Genomic DNA, 25,044 nt, shown 5'->3' with positions numbered 1-25,044 from the left:
TTCATTGTGAGTAATTTGCCTGTATGTCGTGCATATTGATGACTGCCACCATCGTAAATCATGTATGGCCGCTGAAGACAGGGTCATTGTCGTGTCAAAATTACCCGGTTTAACTTAAGGGCATCGCTTTTATCCATTTCCAGCCAGCGATAATGCAACTGACCGTACATTACGCCCGGGAGACTCGAAGTGCGAGTGCCCAAAACCCGAGAAACATCCCTCATTTTTGGGTGAGAAGCTTGTAGCAGCTCATGACACATGCGTTTATCTTCTCAGCTCGTTCTGTCGTAACAGATATTCGCATAAGAATTTAGCTTAGTAGGAAACCCAAAGAAGAAATTACTTGTGAGGGAACTAAAACTGACTTATCCGGATGTACGTAAAACCCTACTTTAATAAATAAGAAGATGGTATCTCGAATATTCCGAACACATGAAGCATATGTGTCAGCCAAGTATCACCAAGTATCAGCCAAGTATCATCAATAAATCCAACCGAAATATGTCCTTTTTGACGTAAATTTGAAAAAACAGGTTTGAGTAAATTTTCTTGGGCAGATGGCTAGGCTGTTAGGAAAACAGACAAATTTATATAGTTGCCCTCTACACCAAAATTTGAGGAATTTTTGATATGCTGGATGAATAGGTACGGAATAGTAAGCATCTTTGAGATCGATGGATGCCATGAAACAATTTGGTTTCATAAGCCTAATAGCTGACCAAACACACTCCATTTTAAAATGGTGATATCTGACATGCCTGTTTAAGGATTTTGGATTAAGAATCATGCGAAAAGAACCGTCTTTTTTGGGACAAGTGAAAATTGGAGATACAAATTCCCTGATTCAGGATGAGAAATCTGCAAAACGTCTTTTTTGCGTAATTTGCTAATTTCTAAATCAATATTGTTAATTTCAACCTCGGGTAGCTGTATTTGCTTGGGTAAGGCTCTTTATATCGGAATTGTGTCAAATTCAATTTTTTGTCCAGACACTGTCTCTAAGATTTCCTTATCAGAGGTGAGTGTTTCCCATGCACTTAAAAAAATTGATATGCTGCCAGCCTGATAGTTCTCCAAGCTTTTATTCAAATACGCTATTAGCGTGGGTACAAAAGAAGAATACTGGTTTACCTGTAAAGTCTTAAAATTTCTTAAAAATTCAGTGTTTCTACTTGCGATTATTCATTGTGTCCGATCGTTTCTTCCTGAATAATTAATTATTAAAATTTTTAATATGATGGGTTTTTTAAACTTTGTTCTAACTTATTTTTCATTTTGACTATAGCTTTTTGCCACCTTTCATGATGTCGTCCTTGCCTCACCTTGTCAAGGTAGTTAGACATCTAGAAGATTGGGCTCTAAATCATTAGTCATGCATTGTAAGTAGTTTTCCTCGAAGACAAATTGCAAGTTATTACTTATTCTGCATTGAATTGGCAATCGCATCTCCTTAAGTTACCTAATTATAAGGACATTTCTTTGACGATGATATTTCTCTATTTAACTCATTATTGAAGATAAACATGATCTGATTACAAAGAACTTTAATTACCATTGCTGTTTGTTGCCATTAGAATAGTGCAATTGTTAAACTGTTTTTCCTAATCACTATTAATTTTAAACATTGTCATAAACAATTTGGTTTTGTGAAATTTATTAAAATAGTGACGTTTCGTCTTGATTCAAGATATCTTCAGATTAATAAGGAAGTTAACAAGAATTATAGATATATATAGAGTTATTTACATATATAGAGTCATTTACATTTATATATCTATACAGCTGGTTTTACTTTTTCCTTAAAGATGCTCAAATTGAATTTCATACTAAAATGGCTGTATAGATGCTTTTGAGCATCTAAAAGTATTATTGAACAAGAAAGCAGAAGTTGCTCTCTAGTAACATGTCTATTCTCAATCTATACATTAGCCAAAAGCGCTGTCCGAGAGATGCTCTTAGGTCTTATTCAAACATGACTGGAGTTTAGTCATTTACGCTGCTCTTCGGTTAGTTTAAGCTGTCTTTCCACTTTACCAAAAATAATAAGTCTTTAGATGTTTGTTTGTTGGAAATTTGATATTGCAACAGAGTGCTTCCGTCGAATAAGTTGTTAAATAAGAATATGTCGTGTTATCCTTTAATGTTTTAGCTTATGCTTAATAGACCATACGCCCCTGAAGAAGTCAGTTAAATTTTCTACAAACTGTAGACAGTAAAACTATAGGTATAAACTCTATTTAAATATATCATCTGGTCAACGTTTTGCATAGAACGCCAAGATACGCACAGCTGTTGAGCACAATGCGTAACAACACTCACGTAGGGTCGGCACGAGATCATGGTCAACTAACGTACTCGCCCACATATTATTCTTAATATGTCATCGGTAATAATAAGTCAGGTCAGGCTCTTAATCCTGCTATGAGTAAAAATGTAACCTCGTACTACCTGCCGCATAGCCCTGCATCCCTGTGCCTCAGGGATGCAGGCAACTCACCAATCCGCACTGAACCAGCGTGGTGAGTCATGGTTCACACCCACAAAATGGACACACTCAACACACAATGGCCCTCAGTCCCCGGCAGCCGAAAGGCAGAGGGTGCTAAGAATCCCCGGGTTTCCAAAGTGCAGCTGAATGTTTGCACTTACAACGTGAGAACATTGAAAGATCCAGAGAAAGAGGAGGAATTGGAGCAAGAGCTGACAGGTTTCAAGTGGGACATCATTGGACTGTCAGAAACAAGAAAGAAAGGAGAGCAGCTGAAGCAGTTGCAAAGTGGGCATGTACTGTACACAAAAGGAGGGAATGAATCTGTCAGAGGAGTTGGGTTTCTGGTTCACAAGAACATCAAGGACCGAGTTGTAGAGTACGAAGGAGAGAGTAGCAGAGTGACATCGCTTACACTGAAAGTGAACAGCAAATACCAACTACAAGTGATACAAGTGTATGCACCAACATCAAGTCACAGCGACGAAGAAGTTGAAGAGTTGTATGAAGAGATTGAAAGATCAATGGATAACAACAGAAGTCAATTTAAGATCGTAATGGGCGACTTCAACGCAAAGGTTGGAAAACACCATAGAAGCGACGGAGCAACGGTCGGGAATTTTGGCCTAGGAGAAAGAAATGAAAGAGGAACCAGACTGGTGCAATTTGCAAAATCAAAAGGCTTGAAAATCGCGAACACTTATTACAGAAAAAGAAAGACCAGAAAGTGGACATGGAGAAGTCCAAATGGAGAAATAAGGAATGAGATCGATTACATACTGGCAAACAAGAGCATGATCCAGAATGTTAACGTGATCACAAGAGTAAACATCGGCAGTGATCACAGAATGATCAGAAGCAAGATCAAGATGAATGTAAGATTGGAGAGAATGGAAATGATGAGGCCGAAGGGTGCGAAGGTCAACATCAACACCAACGCGTTGAAGCTAAAAGAGACTGAATTCCGACTGAAGTTGCAGAACCGCTTCGAAACCTTACAAGAAGACAGTGTGGAGGAAATGGCCCTTAACATCACAAAGACTATCAAAGAATGTGCCATGGAAACAGCTGGAAGAGTTGAAAGACGACAAGAGGAAAATCTCAAGCCTGAAACAAAAGAACTGTTGAAAGAGAGAAGAGAAATGGCAAAGAGAGATCTGAATGACCAGGAGAGAAGAGAGTACAATAAACTTTGTAAGACCATCAGGAAGAGAATGAGAGAAGACCTCAGAGAGCACAACACCATGCGAGTGAAGGAAGCAATTGAGAGTGGGAAAGGATTGAAGAGAGCTAAAGAGAAAGAAGGCTGCAAGGTTCTTATACCAACTTTAGAGGAACAAGATGGAACCGTCATCAATAACAGGGAGAGAATTCTGGAGAGGTGCGCAGAATTTTATGAAAACTTATACCAAGATGCAGCCCAGAACATCAGAAAAGAAGAGGCAGAGGATGTTCCACCGATCCTTGACAGTGAAATTGAGCACGCAATGAAAAGTATGAAGAACAACAAAGCACCAGGAGAAGATCAGGTTGTGATTGAAATGCTAAGAGCAGGAGGCGAAGTGGTCAGATCGAAGCTGAGGACGCTCTTCAATAGAGTGATGACTGAAGAAATAGTGCCAAATGGGTGGAAAAATGCCATCATCACACTCATATTTAAGAAGGGAGACAAGAAAAACCTCGCAAACTACAGACCAATCAGCTTACTCTCTCAAGTCTACAAACTCTTCATGAAGATCTTGAAAAATAGATTAAACAACACCCTTAGTGACCACCAACCACCAGAACAAGCAGCCTACAGAAGAGGTCATTCCACCATCGACCATCTGCAGTCAGTTGTGCAAATACTCGAGAAAACCAATGAGTATAAAATACCCATCCACATGGCATTTGTAGACTATGAAAAAGCCTTTGACTCCATCCAGCATAAGGCTGTCTTTGAGGCGTTAAACCAGCACAGCGTACAGGAAAAGTACATCAACATCTTAAAAGAAACATATAATGGAAGCACAGCTCAGATTCGAACTGAATCAAATAGCCGAAAAATCAAGATCATGAAGGGAGTGAGGCAAGGAGACACCTTGTCACCAGTGATGTTTACAGCAGCGCTGGAAGAAATATTCAGTAGAATGGAAGTTGAAGTGGGAATTAACATCAATGGAGAGAGGATGGAGATTTGCAGATGATATCATCTTATTTGCTGAAAAGGAAGAACACCTCAGCAAACTTTTGAACGATCTGAACGAAGAAGGGAGGAAAGATGGAATGAAAATGAACAAAAAGAAGACAAAGATCATGTGCAATGAAATAGCAAAGAAAAGGAGAAGAAAAGGAATATCGATTGATGGAGAACGGCTGGAAGAGGTTGAAGAGTACAAGTATTTGGGAAGACTACTAACACCAGGAAATGAGATGGCGAGAGAAATAGATGAGAGAATAACATCAGCTTGGAAGAGATTTGGACAGTACAGCATGTTCATGAGAGATCAAAGAATGCCCATGTGTCTCAAAAGGAAGATCATGGACACTGTCATACTACCAGCAATGACTTATGGAGCAGAGACGTGGGCACTTACCAACCATCAAAGAGAGAAACTGGCAATCACCCAAAGAAGTATGGAAAGATCAATGCTCGGTGTCACGAGGAGAGATAAGATCCGGAATGAAGACCTGAGAGCAAGAACAAAAGTGAAGGATGTCATCGAGAAAGTTAATAAAGCCAAAGGAAAGTGGGCAGGACATCTAGCCCGAATGAAAAATCATGAATGGGCAAAGAAAACAACCGAATGGACCCCGTGGGACAAGAAAAAAGGCAAGGGAAGACCAAAAAGGAGATGGAGAGATGACATCGAGCAGAGAGCGGGCAGCATGTGGACCCAGAGAGCCCAAGACCGTAAAGAGTGGAGAAAGATGTGGAGGCCATCCGCCAGCAGTGGCGTGACAGGCTGATGATGATGATGATGATGATGTCAGCGGTAAGTAACAATTGTCGAATAATCATGTATATGTAATTACCAATGGTAATTACCTATAAGCTGTGACAAACCACTAAAATATAGAATAACCATTGAGAATAACAAGTTTCATATGCGTATTTAACCGATATGCGGCTAAATGACGAGAAGAATTCTTTTTTCGATTTCAGGTTTGGACAGTTTTACTTTTTTACACATTTATTGTTTTGTATTCTTTGTATTTTACATATATTGTCATATGCTCAACGATTTTAAATCATCATAACGATACTCGATGAAGCAATGAACAATATACAATGAACGTAACAGTGGCGTATCCAGCCCGTTTTATTTAGCTCTGCTATACAATTATTTCTTTGTTCACTAACTGTAAAAACAACAGATTTCTAAAGAAATGTTTAATGATAATAATATCAAATTTACATACCACGACCAAATTATCTTCCGGGCGCGCTACACAACTGTGTAAAATTTATAAGGTAAATTTATTATTTCTACATTATCTAGACTGTTTTAGTTATATGTCCCCAGTTAGTTGTAAAAATAAATACCATGTCCATGATTCACAAATAGAAAATGTTAATTTTGTTTAATACTATTTACAGATAAATACATACATAATTTGTCAAGGGGCTCCAATTTGAGCAATTACAGTGTAGAAGTTTGCAAGCAAAAGTGAAGCGATACATGATTATTTTTATGTTAGATGCTTACAATTACTATATTCTCACAGAATATAATTTTTTGAATGGCAGGTTTGCATTGCATTCTCAATGTGGGGAAACATCTCGATTTTTTGTTCTTCAAAGCATTTGACCAGATGCACTTGCATCTTCTTCTGCAGCCAGGTAACAGAGCAAGGGTTAACAGCATTTGCCACAACAAAAAGACCACAATCTGATGATCCTTTTTGATGTTGTTGGAGAATCACTTTGACGTTTAAAGAACCATCCTGTTCTTGAAGGTTTTTGTAAACATTCTGGAGTTGCCTTTTTAATGATGAATTCAGGTTGGTACTCATAGATTCAAAGACTACTATTTCACCAGTTATGGATGTAGAAACCACCCAGTGGTGACCAATATTGTGACATTGAATTGCTTGGGTGATATTTTCCGGAATATTTATGAGTTTGCTAATGTATGTGACTGCTACGACTGTGTTTAGACCTCCCTCTCCGGTACCAAGATCACCTATTAATTTCTGTGCTGCATCAATATGGTCATCTGAAATCCATCCATTTAGATTTAGAAGCACGTCTTTCTGAGCATATGACAACGTTATTCCTTGAATATCTACCCAACACTCCTCAGAATTTTCAATTTTCTCATTGTTCTTCATTTTCATCTTTTTTGCTAGTTGCTCTTCTATTACTTGTAATTTGCATTTCTCATGCTTCTCTTCTTTTTCAAGCTTCTCTTCAAATACTTCAATCTTTTCACTTTCTGCTCTTCCCACTTGTTTACTTGGACACCTCTTGCATTTTTGTTTTGGCAAAGCAGATTGTGACCTACACTTTGAAATTTGTTTCTTTTTTGGAGATAAAGACTTGTTTCTCAATGAAATTCCATTTTCCTCAAGATGATTTTTTCTTGTGTATTGTATTACCTCTTGTAACATCTCCTGGGTTTTGTCCAAAACTTTCTCATCATCCAAAATGTAAAGCTCATCCTGAATTTGTTTGACTTTTTGAACACACTTATTTCTAACATTTTGGATTGAGTTGGAGTAATAATCTGTTGTGGTAAGAAAACAGTCAGAAGAATGAGCTTTTTCATAATTAGGACATTGCGCAAAGTTTCCTGGCAGTGACTTGTGTTTGATATCAGTCCGAGTTTGGCTTATATTGGCTTTTGGTTGAATTATATGGGGATCTAAAGTAAATAGGGGATGATTGGAAAACTTCCCAACATTTGGTTGTTGAAAAACAGCACAGATGTGTTTACAAGGCATCTTCCGACTCCTGTAATCAAGACATTGGCAGGAAGGCATTTGGTTGTTTGATCCCAGAAAACTTTATATGTGGATGATGAGCTTGTGACAGTGAAATGTTTTCTCGTTTCCATCTTGATGTTTTTACTTGGAATTTCAGATTCCATCCGTTGAATAATATGAGAAACAACATACTTTGGTCTATTGTGCAGGAACTTTGGGATTTGTTTGCTGTAGGACTTGTACGAATCGGATGATTTGATATTCTGTTCCTTATATCTATAAAGAGAAAATTGTAAGTACACTTATACTTTTTTGATTATCGTTAAAGCTCACTGATTGCGAACATCTTATAAAAAAAAACAGTATGCACAATACTTTTTGTAGCTATCAGGCAGGAACTGTGTTAGTAATATATTGACGAGATCACTTATCGAATGATTTCGTCTGTCCTCTAAATATGAATGCTTTAACCAGTTATTTTACCTTTCCACTCCGTTGTTTGTATAAATGGCAACGCGCAACGATTCATCCCTGTAAAAATGGACCCATTTCTTGAAAAGTAATGTATATATTTATATAAACACACATAGGTTGGATAGGTAGTATCAGTTTTGAGCAGTTTAGCGTACTGATATTAAAACGCATAAAATAGAAGAGATTAATACTTGCAAGTGTAATCCCAAAAATTCATCAAAGTATTTCTGCAGTTGCAGCGATTCTTTCCACAGATGGCTGTTTTTCAATGATTCAATGTTTTCTGTAATGCGATTTGACTTGTGCTATTTGCAATATTTCGCAGCAGTTGTAATAGCTCATGTTTGTAAAGATACGTTCCATTACTGCGCTTAATCCATTCGTTCCACGCCTTCTCTCGATGAAAATCGCAAAAACATTTTCTTCAAAAACATTTTCTTCAAAAAAGGCTATTGCTTTGTTTCGTCTTACTTGGAATACACTGTTTGATTGCTCCAATTTCAGCTAATGAAAAATCAACCATTATGTTTTTAGGTTTCCACAGTGGATTCTCTTGACTGATGATGTTCAGGACTTCTGATATGGAATCCATGTCCTAATTTTGGGATATGAAGACAGCAACAACGATGTAACAAACATTTGATCGGACACATAAGAAAAACAACGGTAGTGCGTACCTCAAAAGACGCGAATTGGAAAACTTTAAAACATTAACTTTCCAAGTGACAACAATTGGAAACTCTATTTTCGAACTAGCATTTGGCAACAATTCCATGATGATTTCCCGCGCTTTTTATGTTTAGATTCTCATAGAATATATGTATGGCAAGTTTCAATTTTACAATGTAGGAAAATGTGAATTTTTTGTTGCTCGAAAAACATTTAGCCAAATGCATTGTATCTTCTCATATGACCATAAAATCAAGAAATGGTGCATTCAATGCTGTTAGGGAGGTGGGTGCATGGAAATCAAGCATTCTTCATGAAATTATGGATAGTCATTGCAGAGCACAGAGCACCCCAACCTGACAAAGATTTTTAGTTTACAAAATTGATAAAGAAACTTGTTCATGTTAAGTGGTAATATTATTTGCAAACACTATGACATCATGCAATGACTTTTTACAATTACATTACACTATTTGAGAGAGTTGCATCTAAGGCAAGTTATGTTCTACAGCACTGGATCTATGCCACAAGCATAACAAAAGCAGGTGGGAGCCTTTTAAACTGTTCGAAAAATCCTTTGACAATGGAAGGAATTATATGCTCAAAGGTTTTTCTGAACAATCTGTTTTTCCATAATAGAATTTATTTTGGTGCTCAGAGATTCAATGTGAAAATTTTTGCCAGAGATGAATGTAGAGAATAGCCAGTGTTACATGTTAAGATATATTGTTACCATTTCTTGTTGTAAAGTATTTTCAGGAACATATGAATTAGCTACTGTGATTGACATCACAACTTTACATTGGATATGGCTGCACCTCTACTATGATCACCTATCAATTTTTCGTGGTAAATCAATATGCTCATTTGAAAACCATCCATTTCATTTAATGAGCACTTAAGTTAGATTCTGGTTCACTGTGTGGATGGCACCGCTGAAGACAATGAGTTTTCAAAATTTCCTGACAATAACTTTAACAAAGTTAAAAAAGTTACCACACCTGTGCATTAACTCAAATCAGAAAATTACAAGCAAGTATGGACAAACAGTCAAACACATTGAACACACAAACTTTATATTATTGAGCAGGAAGTTTGGAAAAAGAATTTGAAGATACGAATCTAGATGGGTGTGTTATCATGTATGTTGTATCTATAATAATTTTTATTAGTACTACAATTAACAGGAAAATATTTAATATCATATCTATAATACAAATAGAGTCCATTTCTACTTTATAACATTACATTGTTCTCCTTAGGTCCAGTAAATCTGCAATTTTCGAAGTGCGGTTATTATATTGTAAAGTACTATCAATCCATTACTTCTGCAAGGCAGACATTTTAAAGAAAGCACATCTAACCAAAATTGAATTGAAATATTTGTAATCTCTTCTCGCTTTCTCTATTGCCAATTTGCCTTATTGCCATATGTAAACGCAATATGTAGTGCGGTAAAATCATTCGTATAATGAAACATGAATATTCGTCAATTGTTACTTACCGCTGACATAATAAGAATAATATGTGGGCGCGTACGTTAGTTGACCATGATCTAGTTGCCGACCCTCACGTAGGCTTTAGCGCATGGTCTCTATTTCCTTAAACACTCCAAGTTTCATTAACATCACAACCATTCGTAGATCGTTCGTAAAAAGCTTTCTCGTCCTTTTCATGATATTTCAGAAAACCCAAAGATGGCTTTATTCCAAAACAATGTAGCAGTGTTGCTGTTATATGTTGCGCTGATTGAGAGCTGTGCGAGTGCACCCGAGAATTGTACAAGGGATATAAAATGTAAGTAATAAGATATTCTTATTAGGTCTATCCTTATTTAGCTTTATTCTCAACATGTTCGGCAAATCAACTGCTCAACAAAGAGCTGTATAATTTAAAAATTAAACGAGACTTACCTGTAAGTTGAAGTTTGATTGTAATTCTATGAGTTATTGGACAAGGAAACTAAGGAGTTATGTGAGATATGCGCACGCAGATCGAGGAATCAGTTTTCAACGCTGCGAGTGATTTCAACAGCATTCACCATATAGGGCGGGTGCAATAAGATTTTTTACACTAAACATCCCTCCAATATAATGGGTGACTCCTTAGTTTCCTTGTCCAATAACTCATAGAATTACAATCAAACTTCAACTTACAGGTAAGTCTCGTTTAATTTTTAAATTCTATTTCGTCATTGGACTACGTCACTAAGGAGTCATGTGAGATATTCAAAGTGTTGTGATCACGAGCTTTAACATAATCCCAAATGTATTGACAATTTTTTCAACAACACATATAACTATACTTCTCACTATTAAAAAATTTGTGCTTAGTCATTGGAAGCATTTAATAATGAACAACCGAAGTCGGCTTTTGTTTTTAATGGCTTATTATAATATTTTTGAAATGTTGAAGCATTAGACCACCCAGCTGCTTCCATAATTGCTTCAATTGATATGGATGCTTTGTTTGCAGCTGACGAGGATGCTGCTCTTGTGCTGTAGCCAGAAAAATCATTTATTCCGCCAGCTTTAAGATTGTTTTAAGCCATCTCGAGATAGTGTCCGTGCTTGCTACATTAAAGGGTTTTTGGAAACAAATTAACAACTGTTTGGAATTACTTCTAATAGTTTTTGTTCTTTCAATGTACTCAGTAAGGAGTTTGAACGGACAAAGTGTTGCATCTGGGTCATATTTCTTAACTGTGAAAGGCTTTAGGTGTTTCCCAGGCCGAGATGTTTTTAACAATTGGTCGAAGGTGAATACATACTTATCATCCTCCCAAGATATATTATCCAGTGATAAGGCTTTAAGGGTTTGGCAGCTTTGAGCAGAGATAAGGGCTAACATCATGGTCAGTTTAAGTGTTAGCTTTTTCAGTGTCAAAGTTTCATTTGGCTGCATGGTTTTTAAGTATTCTAGCACTATTCGTACATCCCAGATTCTGGTGTACGTTGGTAAGGCTGGACGATTTTCGAAGACTCCTTTAAGGAATCTGCAAACCAGTGGGTGTGTTCCAAAACTAGTACTATCTGATAACTTACTATCGATGATAGCACTCCTTGCAGTATTTAGTGCACTGTACCCAAGCCCTTTTTGAACAACTCCAAGGAAGTTTATCCCTTCTTCTACAGTGGGAGAAAAGGGATTGATATGCCTTTGATAACAATATTGTCTCCATCTTTCCAAATGCCCTTCATATTGCTTCCGTGTGCCTGCTCTCCATGCTGATTCCAGGACTTCCACAGCTGTTGTCGAAAGTCCTCGGTCTTTGAACTGTTTCCTGATAAGTGACACACTACTAGCACTAGTTTCTCGTGAAGAGGATGTTTCTCCAATGGGTTGCTGGGAAGAATTAGTGTTGATGGTGTTTGTGGTAGCAAGATTGGTGACTGCATCAGCATTCTCATTGCTACTGGCCACCAGGATTGAGTTGGCCACTTTGGTATAATAAGCAGTCCCTCCGACTTCTCTTTTTGAATCTTTTGTAGCACCTGACTAATCAAACAAAAAGGTGGAAAAGCGTAAAATTGATAACCCAGCCATGAATGATGGAAAGCATTGACTGCAATTGCTTCGGGTCTGGGGTATATGAAATGTATGGCTTTAATTGGCAATTAATTCTGGAGGCAAAAGGTCAATGTTTGGCTTTACATTTAGTTTCGTACAAGCCCTATGAAATATGTGTTTATTCAGGCACCACTCAGTGGTGCCTGGCCTTCGAGATTCCCTGTCTGCATCGACATTCTCCTTGCCAGGAATACGGGCAACTGTGATCCAAACCTCATTAACAATGCACCAGTCCCATATAGTTTTGATAAGACTGTTCAATAATGGAGAGTGACTTGTTCCCATTTTGTTTAGGGTATTTTGAACCGTAGTGTTATCAACTAGTACTTTTACATGCATTTTCGTAATAGATTTTTGGTGGGACTTGAGACCAAAATACACTGCCAGCATTTCTAAATAGTTAATATGAGATTGACTCTCTTCCTGAGTCCAGAGCTCTCCAGTTTTAATGTTATTTATAGCACACCCCCAGCCCACTTTAGATGCATCTGTGGACATAGTTACATGCGGCTCTGGTCTAGAGATCAGATTGTTTGATCTTTCTACATTGTTTATCCACCATTCCAGCTCCTTTTTTGCGCTAGAGGATAACTGCATGTGAGTATCATAATTTCCCTTACATTGTTTTAGGGCTTCCGCTTTCTCACCCTCTGTAATCCGAAAATATAAGGGCCCATACATTGCCCCTGCAAATGTAGAGATAATAAACCCAATAACCTGGGCAACCTCTCTTATTTGAGGTATCCTACAAGAGTGTAGGTGGGTAAAAGCCAATTTTACCTTCTTTGCTTTTTCTGGTGTCAAAGAAACAGTCATAGTTATTGAATTTAGAATAAAACCAAGAAATACAATTTTTTGTGTTGGTATTAACACAGATTTTTCAGGGTGAGTGACAAAATTTAAGTTGTCTAAAACTTTAACTGTCTCAACAATGTTTGCTGCACAGTCATTAAAGTTATCACCTATCAAAATGGAATCATCAATATAAGGTGATGATATATGACCCTTTTTCCGTAATGATGAGTACACAGGCTTAAGCAATTTTGTGAATTTTCTTGGTGCTAATGCTAACCCATTAGGGAAGCAAGTAAATTTATATAATTTACCATTCCAATCGAGTTGTAAATATTTCTGATGTTCAGCACAGATACGTACTGAATAATAGGCATCTTTTAGATCAACTGATGCCATGTAGCAGTTTGGTTTCATTAGACTAATAGCATTCCAAATGGAGTCCATTTTGAAGTGCCTATATACCACATACTTATTTAAACTTTTGAGATTTAATATCATTCTATGAGACCCATCAGGTTTTGGTCTTAAGATAATGGATGAAATAAATTCATTTGCCTCATGAGCCGATTCAACTATGACACCCTTTGCAAACAGCTTTTTTATTTCCTGTGCAACACAACCATTCTCGAATGTTGTGAATGTATTGGGTTTTGGTGCATGTAGTTGGTGAGGTAAAGCGTTAAATTCAATCTCCTCACCCAAGACTGTATGTAAAACCTCTGAATCAGAGGTGAGTTTGCGCCATTCACAAAGTTTGTGACTTAACTGGCCTGCTTGAAAGCGTTTCACTCGTGAGTGTAAATACCTGACTAATAAAGGCAAGTCTCTCTCTAAAGTACTGACCTGTAAGTTTGTCATGATATTTTTGTTTCTTTCACTATTGGCCATTACTGGTATTGTTGCTGCTTGACTGGAAAGGTTGATGGCTTTTTCGATGGGTATGTCGACCTTGGTGGGTGTTTCTTCCAATTCAGATTGTTGGATAAAAATGGTTCTTTCTTGGTTTTCCTGTGAGGAGGAATTGTTGGTACCATGAGAGTGAGGGCGGCCATACTGCCTGACCTTATCAAACCTTTGAGGCACTGTTGCCTTGCTGATCTTGTTCGATGCCCTAATATCATTTAGTTGTGTTTGAAGGTTATCCCCAAACAAGTAAGTCGTTACTGGCACATGTGATGCACAAAGGCTGCTATAATCCTTGTTTAAATTTGGCCTAATAGCGTCGCGTCGACGCATTGATAGTTCACACATTGTGTGGCCAAGAAGTGCCAAGGCATCGGTATTCATTGTGATCAGTTTATCAACGTCTGGTGATTCTTTACTACGTATTTGTAGCAATTTGTCTGTCGTGAAAGACAGTACGGCGCCAACCTTCGCTATTGTTTTCTGCGTGTTAGCAGTGCGAAGGTCGTTGTGCTTGGTCTTATTGTCAAGCTTGTCCCATATCTCAGCGTTAACGCGAGGGACAATAAATTTTTCACAATTACTTGGTCTTGAATACTTTTCCATTTTTTCTTTTTGTTTTGCTTCTGGGAGCTTGTTTGACCATCGTTTGTTGACAATATCAGCAAGTTGCTGGTTTATATTGTCGCCAACCTCCTCTTCTTGCTCCAAATCGTGCGAGATTTCTTGTAGCAGAGAGTCTTGTTCGCGTCGAACACATGTGGCGCTTATACTACCTTCATTTGCCGAGTCGGCATCAGGTTCACTTTCTCGATGCAATCCTTCTGCATCACCGTCAGTGTAACCTTTGTCTATTTCCATTAGTGAAGTTACACGTCGTTTTTTGCTTGGTCCTTCGTTCAAGCAAGGATCCTGACTGTCGGACTGCAACCGTTTAATGGAACTGTCCATGTTGATAATTTTGCTTGACATTTTCTCTACTTTGTCGACGAGACTAGCCAACACTTCTGGCTTTGCTATCCCTGGTGGTGTCGCTTCTTTCATACCGCTAGGCTCTTCTTCCAATAGCCGTCTTTCCAATTCGTCATCTGATGCCATGATTTTCGCTCCTTTGTTGAGATTTTATTCGATAAAAACAACCGTTCGCTCGAAGACTACGCGGGCAACTGATTCCTCGATCTGCGTGCGCATATCTCACATGACTCCTTAGTGACGTAGTCCAATGACGAAATAGAATTAAGCCTCATAACAACATTTATTATGTATGACGGAACTAAGACTAAACCAACTCGTAAATTATACCTTAAAATAACATTTAGCGTTGCAGTAAGGTAGAAATATACTGATTTGGCGAAGAGTGATGTGAACAATGTAGAAAACCACTGTAAAATTTCTTCAGGCGTTTATATTGAGAACGTCGATTCTGCAACCAGTGAATAACAGACATCGGTAAAAATCATATGATTGGTATAACATTTTTTGACATTTCGTCAGCTCACATTTTGAAAATTAAATTAGACTGATATTATTAATAAACAATGCAACAACTCTGAATTCTGTTTTCTGACTTGATGGCGACGGAGCAAGCTCATATTAATTATCATTTCATCTTTGCCTTTCGTCAAAGGGCATATGACGTGAAACTTGTGCTATTGAAATGATACTGTCATTAAACGTAACTTTCAAATTGAGAGTGTACCTTTTACAACAGTTTGTTCGCGTCACTAATCGTTCTCAAGATATTCTAGTTTATGTAATAACCTTTTTACACAACTAGTGACGTCACATTGCATGATGAGAATTTTAAATAGCAGGTACCAGTGAACTCTATTAAAAGATTGGAACATTAACTCCAATACATTGAACTAGAATATACCTAGAACGACAACTCCCATAGTTTTGTCCTATGCTTGGCTGAAGCCAACATACATCTAAGATTTGTCAAACTTCTCCCTGAAATAATGCCTTTTTTTCGGCGACCGATGTTTGTTTACCTTCTTTCCAGAAGAAAAACGTGAAAGAAGAGATTTAGTGTCGTTTTTTGGCTCATATTGTGCTTTATTGCATCTAACAGAATTAGTTCATGCTACAGCAAGATATTTTCGAAGGAAAAATATCCAGTTACGTTATAAAAAAACACATTTACACACGCTAGTTTGTTGTTAAGCTTAAAGTGTATAAAAATTTTTGTTGTCTTAGATAAAATATCTCCAAAAACTGCAATGGACTCTTTTTTTAACATTCATGATTGCATGCTTTGTTTGGGATGTATGTTCAGTTGTTTCCTAATCACTATAGGCTTCATTCATACTAACCAAACAAGTACAATACAAGCAGGTTTGTAGCGCAACAACAAAATAAAACATGATTTTAAGATACTTAAATTAGGAAACGATCGACAGAACATAAATTCTTCAATTTTTAAAATATTTGATAGCACAAATACATTGCACATATACAGCTTTCATTATACAGAATAAAAATGTTATAGAAAATCCAAAAAACGCACAACACATTCAACAACATAGTTGTATAGTTTTATGACATCGTTTGAGCGAATGATCAAAGAAAACGCTTAGAAAGTACAATGTACAACTGGTGTACAGCTGTACTTTCATGATATTTTTTTAACGAATACTGCATGAATCCGTTTTAAAGATAATATCGTGGTTCGGAGTGTAGAAAAACAATGTTTCAAAATTGCCAACAGTGAAATTTAATCTATAACATGAAGTTCCTAAGGTTCTTTTGTGAAATATGGTTCTTCTTTTGTGAAACTTTTATGATTATATATGACTGACATTTTTTTACAAATTACAATTTGATTTCTTTCTATGAATTTATTAAGTGTTGTTTTGCTGGGGCATTTAGCTGGCATTTCATTAACTGAAGATGCAAATAAGCCCCTTTTTGTAAAAGTATTATATCTTTTACAGTTGTATCGGAATATATACGTCATCTACACAGGCTTGTTGGTGAATGGGTGCTTATCAATTGCACAGTTAATTACCATGACATTAATGTTCAACTTTTGGATGGAAACGAGAAGCCTTTACATGTTGAGAACAAAAACATTAAAATTGTAGTAAAAAATATCTTCAATGTGACAAAAGTAACACAAGACCACAAAGAGTACATCTGCCAAGCTTGCAATGAGAAAAGAACTATACAGATCATCCCTCACAAAAGTTGGTATTTTGTATGCTTTTAGATACTGTTTATCAAATACCTTCTTGGTTACACGAGTGTCATTACCGAGAAACGTGGTAAATTAAACTATAATGTTTCCAAAATCATGTTTAAAAATAGTTTTTACAGAGTCTTATATCATTTCTACAATGTGATATTGCCAATTTCAATGATTTGAAACAAATTAATATGAGCAAGTGCTGTAACTTTGAATATATTGATCTGTCTAGGAGTTCATAGGCCCCTTTGTCTCTTCTACAGGTGTGCCATCCTATGCGAATCCTTCAATTACGGTAGAACCAAAAAAACCCGAATATGATCTTGGTGACAAGGTTTCGCTAGATTGCAATATTGCTGGTATTCAATTCATATATGCTTCCCGATACTATAGATTTTTTTGGAAGAGTAATGGAAGAAACAAAGAAAAATGTGAAACAAAAAACCGAAAGAACTGTAAAATAACGTTTAATATTACCGCAGAATCTGAAGGAACCTACTTATGCTTGATAGAAAGAAAGTATGTTAATTATAAATCATACAGAAGCTTTACTTTGAAAGTCAAAGGTAATTCCATTGAAGTAAATGAAAAGCCGTTTTCTGTAATTTTGAGTTCTTATTTCTCAAGACTTCAGTGTGTATCAAAACGTATACTCTAGGAAAAATTCTCTAAAACAAGACGCGCGTGGAATAAGCAAAGACGTTTGGTTATTATGAGTAATTTAAAGTTCGCTGGTACAGCTGGTAATGAGATTTTTTAAAATGCGAGATATTTTACGAGTGAAACAACCGATATTAAAGTCTTTAAAAGACAGGCCATGCGCACGAAATATACTCATCGTAAAAACAATTTTATCACACTGAGTAAAAATATGGCCTGTGTTTTACAAGCTTTCAGACAATTTTTCCAACCTGAATGCACCTGCGTACAAAACTATTAGATTGTTTTTTCAACAATAGTATAGTGGGCTTGAAATTCAGCCACAAATGGAAGAGTCAAGGAACTCGTGTTGTATAAGAATAGGCTTCCGATAAAACGCTTTAAACACAACTTTTGAATTAGTACAAAGCAAACTGCTCTAAAATAGCCCAAGTCACAGCGAACCCTGAAATATAGCCACAGATGAAACCACATCAAAGTTCAGGCAATCTTTCATTGATAAGCAAGGTCATTTGATATACTAAAAACAAAAAAGAACTAAATGAACCATCAACTAAACCACCATCTAAAACGTGTAAATTCCGTTGCCTATACTGCAGAATTCTAGCACCATAGGCACTTTGAACAAATTATTTAAGACGACGGGAAATATGTGTTCTACCAAACTGACCCAACTCTATTCAGACTATGCAAAGTTTGTCTTGTAAGTGACACACAGGAAACAAATCCTCTTCACTGTGCCTATAGAGAAAAATCAAATAATCTAAATATACCGGAAAGTGCCCAGAGGACTATTTTAACATCGTGGAAATGGATCATATTTGTCGACGATCATTTCCTCGTGAGATGAAATAAAATTAGCGAAAATCAGTTTGTAAGATTAGTTTAATTAAGACCGTCACCACTTCGTTAAATAAATATGGAACATAGAAACAGCGCTATATCACTTCAAAAACAAAGAAAATAACCTAAGAAATTTCATTTTCATGGAAGTGCAAGAGTAAAATATCATGACGGAGAAAACTAAAAACAGTCGATGGCATAAACATTAAGCTTAGGTTTGCGGGTAATTCGCTTATCGTACACTGTTATAAATAGTCATTTAATCTCTCTTGGTCATCTACACTAATCAATAAACATTTTTGTAAAAAGTAATTGTTCTTCACATTTTTTCATGTTCTTCGCATTTTTCTCGTTTTCTTTTCATTTTTAAAGCATATCGAAAGCATTTTCAAGCATATTTAAAGCATGTTTTCTTCACATTTTCTTCAACTCTAGAGCTTGCCAGACCCAAAATTTACATTGAAAACGACGCAGACGAGTTCTCACTTGGTGAAGGAAAGAATTTGACGTTTACCTACAACGTTACGTCTTATCCTGCTGCCGATATCTTTTGGTTGCGTTTGAAATATGATGGATCAACCTATCAGTCACTAACAAGTTGTTCTGCGCATGAAAAACACTGCAAAAATCATGACGGACAAGAAAAAATTACAAGAAACAAGTTCGAAGTAAAGTCTGTCAGATTTCCTGATGACAGTTTAACCTATCAGATAAATGCTAGCAATATAAAAGGAAATGAAATTAAGAAGATTTCAATAAAAAAACTAGGTCAGTCCTGTTTGATTTACAAAGAAAATAAAACTGAAATTTTAGCGTAAAAGACATTTGCATAGAAACGAAAGGCAAATAAATGGCACTTGTACATTATGCGCCCTTGTGCACCAAGCAAAACTCAGATTAGAAGCTCAACTTTTAATTCAATAACGGTTTCGACATTTTAAAGAAAAAATACCAAAAAACATAGCTATTTAGGTAGTTTTGAAATGTATCATACTCAAAGATTAAGCTTGAGTCATGCATAATATAAAGATCAGTTTTAGTTTTTACATTTATTTTTTCAGTTGTACCTGAAATTGACATTAAAGACACTAAAAGATTTTTAAAGAAAGGATTTTCGGTCCTAAACTGTACGTTGAAGAAGATATTTGACCTACAAGAAATAACCTTCAAATGGTACAAGTGCCAATCTCATATCTGTCATGATCATAAGAACGAGATGGAATATATTTCATCAAACTATTCTTTAACAGTAAAGGAGGGCAGGTATCGCTGTACTGCCAACAATAGCGGTGAAATAGATACATCACCAATAATAACAGTTACAAAAGAATCCGAACCAAAAGGTACAACCAATGGACAGAAGAAAACAATGATGATGTTGGTCATACCTATAGGCGTCCTCACTCTTGTCATTTTGGTCATTACTTCTTATGTATTGTACAAAAGGAAGAAAATTTACGGTGGTTTTTATCTCCTTTCTTATCCTCCATTGCCTGACTACATAGAAAAGATTGATATGAATGGAGATATAGTTATAGAGAAATAGATATATTTTGACGTAGTTTGGATCCGCCACTACATGCCACTGTCACTGATTTTTGTTCTGAATTTTTAACCAGTCTCTGACGTGTTTTTCACTCACTTCACTGTAGCGATTTTACTTTTGGAGTAGTCTTCTTCTGAGAATAATTGCCGACACCATTCCACGACATGACAATGTCTTTGGCATATTACTTGTTTTTTTTATCTTGGTCGAGTTTCAAGAAAACAAGACGACGACTTTTGGAATTTGTTTTATTTTGTATTTCGTAGCTAGCCCAGATTCTTCTGATCAAATAAATAGCTCTTCGTTTACTTAGTGGTATTGGAATGAACTGACTGAACTCCAACTATTGATGTAACGATTATGTATACACGTCAAATGTCGTTATTGTAACGATTGTAGCACAATTCAACATGCTTAAATTTGTAAAAAAACTGTGTAACATTTATTTGACAGTTTGAAACATTCACCTTTATAAGAACTAACAATTTCACCACCAACTAGTGCATAATCCAAAACATGAAAATATCTGGAATTTGAAATTCATAATTTAAATTTCATGGCGTATATATAGCTCATAAAATATGGTCTTTATTGTTAAAACTACATCAAGTTTTTGAGCTCCACTCAAATATTCAACGTCCTTGAACTAAAATTTGTTCATAGCTATTTTTTTTCAAATATAGCATTAATTCATACAGTATGATAACTACGTGCTGACACAGGCGTTGTTGAAAGATAACATATTGACAAGAAGTGGGGTCAATATTGGTACGTGTCGTAACAACTCGTACATTTATCGAACTTCACTTACGCTTTATTGAGCTTTGATTGTGCTTGTTTACATTACAAATGCACAGTTAAATATACCATACGCCTTACTAAATGCTGTTTTTCCCTCAATGAAGGGCATCTTGGTTTTTGTAACTTGTTTTTCAAACTTAAGCACAGTAATTAGAAACTGGTAAGCATAGCTACTCTCCTGTGGCGGTGGATGTGAGGATGATTGCAACTCTTTTAATTGCTTTGGTCATTAAACAAAGAATTGCCATACTGTAGACCCATTTTAAGCAGTCAATCTTTGTTAACGGTCACGTGATAAAGTCACAAAATTTCTTTGGTCGGGTGACTAAGTCACAAAAATTTTAAAATATAAATATTATTTTAGAACATTAGGAGTAAGCACTGAATACATTAAGAGTGTTCTCAGTTTCCGTCAAGCCCAAAAAAACTAAACTTTAAAAAATATTTTCTTGAGGATATTTTCTGTCTCATGGGCGTTGGAAATTGCTGTTTCCATGCTCATAAAGATACATACATTGTACTGTATAAAGATATAAACATTGTACTGTATAATGATATGTACATTGTACAATATAAAGATATATACAATCTACTGTATAAAGATATGTGCATTAAACTGTATAACGTTTTAGGTAACACTTATACATAAATTTTACGTCATTCAAATAAAATAAAAATCACGTTTAGAGTCTATATCTTGGTGGCAGGCCTGCGAAACGCTTTATTAAAAGATTTTGATAAAAGTGAAATATTTAATAATGTTCTGAATTTATCAAAAGTTATATCTTTGTCTACATCTTTCTCTTCATCAAAATCTACATCTTTGTCTACATCAAAAACTACATCTTTGTCTGCATCCTTGTCTACATCAAATGAAAACTACATCTTACTTCACATTCTTGTCGTCTACATCAAAAGCTACATTTTAATAATAATGATGATGATGATTTTGATGAAAGCCTTGAAGTTCTATTCATCTGACGTATAGAATTGGCATAATATAGACACGCAAAGGTCCTAGCTTCTCAAGAAACAAAATTGATTAAGTTTTTCATGTGGACGTTATCTTTGGCGTGCTAACTAAAACAATATATCAAGCAACATAGTGCTTTCGAGCCTTTCGAGCTGAGAGTCTGGGAGTAAGAAATTTTAACTATTATACGGATGCAAACATTGTATTTTTAAATTCTTCCAGCACGTATGTGAAGCTGGAGTGTTTGCCAAATGTTTTGTTGTAGTATTTTGCGCGCAGCATTTTTTTACTGTCCAGTTTTGCCAAGTTTGAGTGAATGAACATATATTTTGTATGTGCACGCAACAGTAATTCTTATGTAAAGAAAAACAGATTCCATGCAGACTCCATTATTCATATTCCAGAACCAGATTTCATAAAACAGATTGAAATTCAAGTAAACGAAATTTTTTTATTCTGCATTATCTGAAGTTGTCTGCTTTTCATGGTTGTTAATACTCATATCTTGTAGAATCACACATGTTTGTGACACATGGTTATTAGACATATATCTAAGAAAATATTCGCGGTATTTTCATGCTAATTCTGATGACTATCTATACTTTGCATGTGCTTTGCGTATTTTGATTAAAGACAACAAGCATTAGCTACTTTGGGCAGATTTAACATTTCATAACATGTGAACCAAGTTTTGTGTTATTATGAATGGACTTTGTGGTAGCTTTATTGTTTATATATTTTGTATTAGCGTTAAACAGTATCTCCGTGGCTACAGTTTCTAATACAAGAATGCATGGTCAAAGGATTTTCTAGGTTCATCCAGGGGCATAGACAAAGGGAAGGCTTAACTCCTCCAAAGAACAGACGTAGTGCCCTAGAAGTAGGGCGAATGGAATGGGAGGGCGATACGAACATAGTTGAGTACCTATAAGTCTAACAGTAGAACTAAATGTCTTCAGGTATTACTAAGCGTACTCACTTTCGTTTGAGTATTTATTCGCGTAATCCCAGTAGAACATTCTATTGACATATTCACCAAAAAGAATGAATTTAGCATGAAAATACCACGTGTTATAGACGTCTTCAAGATTCTGATAAAAGTAGTGCTATTTAAGGTATTAAATTTACGTCTGTAACGCTCTAATTACTTTGAAAGTCGTCTTTATTCGAAGTACTTTTAACAGTTGCTTTGTATAATTAAACATAAAAATAATGCTTTTCAGTAACAAATAACTTTCAGAAATCACACTGGAAATTGCAACAGAGGGACATTAGATTTAAAATTTTCTAAGCGGAGCATGCCCCCTATTAAGGCTCATGCTTTTGGTGTTTGAAAATATGCCCCTCCATAAGTTCGTGTCTGGCTACGCCACTGGATTAAAACGTGTCTGTGTTGCATATCTTGCTTAGATTTTACTTACTATATATAAACGCTGCACGCACAATATACATCAACGGTTTAACAGCATTCTAATATTTGTAAATATTAGAACAGCATTCTAATATTTGCACCTCCAACCCACAAGGATTTGCTTGGTCTCTATTTTAAATATCATCCGTTCTTTCCAAACCATTTCAGAATATCTAAAAGATGGCATCGATTCGAAATAAAGTTGCAGTGTTGCTGTTATATGTTGTGTTGACTGACAGCCGTAGGAATGCATCAAAGAATTGTACGAATGATACAAAATGTATGTTATAGAAAATACGAGCATTTCAATGTTATTTGTCTTTCTTGTGATACCCCTTTGCTAATTTTATTAATATACTTGCATTCTCTATGCATACATATAAAGTCTTATCAAAACTTATTATTAAGGCTAAAGCTAGAGTAATAACTTAATTTTTCATGAGGACTTAGTTTACCACATGTCATTCTTAATTTTAAACAATCACATCAAATCATGAACGCATGTGACTGTCTTATCTTGCACATATAATGTCATACATGCTCAAAATCATGATGCAAACATGGTTATAATTAAACAAAAGCAGTGATTGATAAAAAATATATTCAATACAGCAGCAAAGCCTGCAAGTTTTGTGAAGCAGTTTTAAAAGTGAATAAACACTTAAAAGTTTACGAAGAAGAAATTTATAATCGAACAGGGCTTTATTAAGAAAAAAACTATACACTTTACAGCTTTTCATCGTGTTATAGTCATTGTTATAGGATGACAAAAAACAAAACTTAATGAAAGAAAAGAACAATAAATGTTTTTTTTAAGTTTGTATGTATAGGCTTTGCAAAAGTTTTTGTTTAAGCTTTGTTTGTTGAATGCATTTTTTCATAAAACCTACTCCAATCTAGAATTGATCAAACCAAAAATTTATATTGAAAACGACACAGAGGTGTTCTCATTTGATGAAGGAAAGAATTTGACGTTTCTACAACGTAACGTCTTATCCTGCTGCCGACATCTTTTGGTGGCGTTTAAAATATGATGGATCCAACGAGCAGATTGTAACAAGTTGTTCTGCGGCTGAGCAACATTGCAAATATCATGACGGAAAAAAAATTACAAGAAACAAATTTGAAGTAAAGTCTGTCAGATTCCCTGATGATAATATAACCTACAAGATCAATGTAAGCAATATGAAAGGATATGAGATCAAGAATATTTCAATACAAATTCTCGGTTAGTCCTGTTCGAAAAAGTATTTGAGGTAAATGAAATTAAAATTTTAAGGTGTGTTTTAGTTTTTTATATTCAGTTTTTTAAATTTTTAGTTAAGCCTAGCATTGAAATTTGAAACGAAAATATAGTTTTGAAGAAAGGATTTTCGGTGTTGAAATGTACATTAAACCAGAGACATTACCCAAAAGAAGTAACCTTCAAATGGTTCATCTGCATATCTGATACCTGCTACGACGACAAACATTGGAAATACATTTCATTCAACTATTCTTTAAAAGTACAAAATGAGGGCAGGTACCGCTGCAGTGCATGCAATACAGGTGGAACAGCTATATCGCCAACAATAAACGTCGTCAGGGATATGTCAACAAAACTAATGTTGTCAAAACAACAATCACACAGGCAAGTCTTCTTTATCAATGTCGCAGAATTTGAGGTCGTCCAACAATATAATCTGCACTATGACTTTTTTAATGATTGTGTTTTACTGACAAAGAATAAGCAAATCGCAACATATTAAAAAATCTACAATCTAAGCTTTTCATCTGTCACAACTGATCACCAATACCTAATTGCACTCCAACCTAC

General features: G+C 35.8%; 2 protein-coding genes and 3 long non-coding RNA genes across 6 annotated transcripts; 3 read left to right on the top strand and 2 right to left on the bottom strand.

The window, feature by feature from the left end:
- The first annotated feature begins 5,501 nt into the window (after positions 1-5,501).
- LOC124446469 lies at positions 5,502-8,975 on the top strand. The gene is made up of 4 exons (XR_006948440.1): positions 5,502-5,633; positions 6,219-6,472; positions 7,554-7,688; positions 8,405-8,975. It is a non-coding gene; the product is annotated as an uncharacterized LOC124446469 (long non-coding RNA).
- On the bottom strand, positions 5,756-8,411 carry LOC124446464. Of its 2 annotated transcripts, none has more exons than XM_046997324.1 (2): positions 7,880-8,411; positions 5,756-7,672 (listed from the first exon to the last, which is right to left on the bottom strand). In XM_046997324.1, the coding sequence occupies exon 2, from the start codon at positions 7,451-7,453 to the stop codon at positions 6,191-6,193; it is 1,263 nt and encodes a 420-aa protein (XP_046853280.1). In that variant the 5' UTR covers positions 7,454-7,672; positions 7,880-8,411; the 3' UTR covers positions 5,756-6,190. The 2 variants fall into 2 exon arrangements, with proteins under 2 accessions (XP_046853280.1, XP_046853279.1); XM_046997323.1 differs by lacking the exon at positions 7,880-8,411 and adding an exon at positions 7,772-7,871.
- Positions 8,976-9,598: 623 nt separating the features above from the next.
- On the bottom strand, positions 9,599-10,133 carry LOC124446468. The gene is made up of 2 exons (XR_006948439.1): positions 10,044-10,133; positions 9,599-9,812 (listed from the first exon to the last, which is right to left on the bottom strand). It is a non-coding gene; the product is annotated as an uncharacterized LOC124446468 (long non-coding RNA).
- Positions 10,134-10,135: 2 nt separating this feature from the next.
- LOC124446463 lies at positions 10,136-20,351 on the top strand. Its single transcript, XM_046997322.1, has 5 exons — positions 10,136-10,336; positions 16,744-16,995; positions 17,258-17,560; positions 18,933-19,265; positions 19,559-20,351. Exons 1-5 carry the CDS (start codon positions 10,237-10,239, stop codon positions 20,041-20,043), a joined length of 1,473 nt encoding a protein of 490 aa, XP_046853278.1. The 5' UTR covers positions 10,136-10,236; the 3' UTR covers positions 20,044-20,351.
- Positions 20,352-21,924: 1,573 nt separating this feature from the next.
- On the top strand, positions 21,925-24,822 carry LOC124446470. Its single transcript, XR_006948441.1, has 4 exons — positions 21,925-21,983; positions 23,397-23,508; positions 24,129-24,484; positions 24,549-24,822. It is a non-coding gene; the product is annotated as an uncharacterized LOC124446470 (long non-coding RNA).
- The last annotated feature ends 222 nt before the right edge of the window (positions 24,823-25,044 follow it).

The sequence above is a fragment of the Xenia sp. Carnegie-2017 genome, unplaced genomic scaffold (genome assembly GCF_021976095.1).
Source record: "Xenia sp. Carnegie-2017 unplaced genomic scaffold, XeniaSp_v1 HiC_scaffold_22, whole genome shotgun sequence".
In the NCBI taxonomy this organism is placed as follows: domain Eukaryota; kingdom Metazoa; phylum Cnidaria; class Anthozoa; order Malacalcyonacea; family Xeniidae; genus Xenia; species Xenia sp. Carnegie-2017.
This window is presented reverse-complemented; position numbering and strand designations above follow the sequence as displayed.

Coding starts and splice junctions, on each gene's coding strand:
- LOC124446464 (XM_046997324.1), bottom strand. CDS start 7,453: ATGCCTTCCTGCCAATGTCTTGATTACAGGAGTCGGAAGATGCCTTGT.
- LOC124446463 (XM_046997322.1), top strand. CDS start 10,237: ATGGCTTTATTCCAAAACAATGTAGCAGTGTTGCTGTTATATGTTGCG. Junction 16,996..17,257: donor ACAGATCATCCCTCACAAAA/GTTGGTATTTTG, acceptor TCTCTTCTACAG/GTGTGCCATCCTATGCGAAT. Junction 17,561..18,932: donor CTTTACTTTGAAAGTCAAAG/GTAATTCCATTG, acceptor CTTCAACTCTAG/AGCTTGCCAGACCCAAAATT.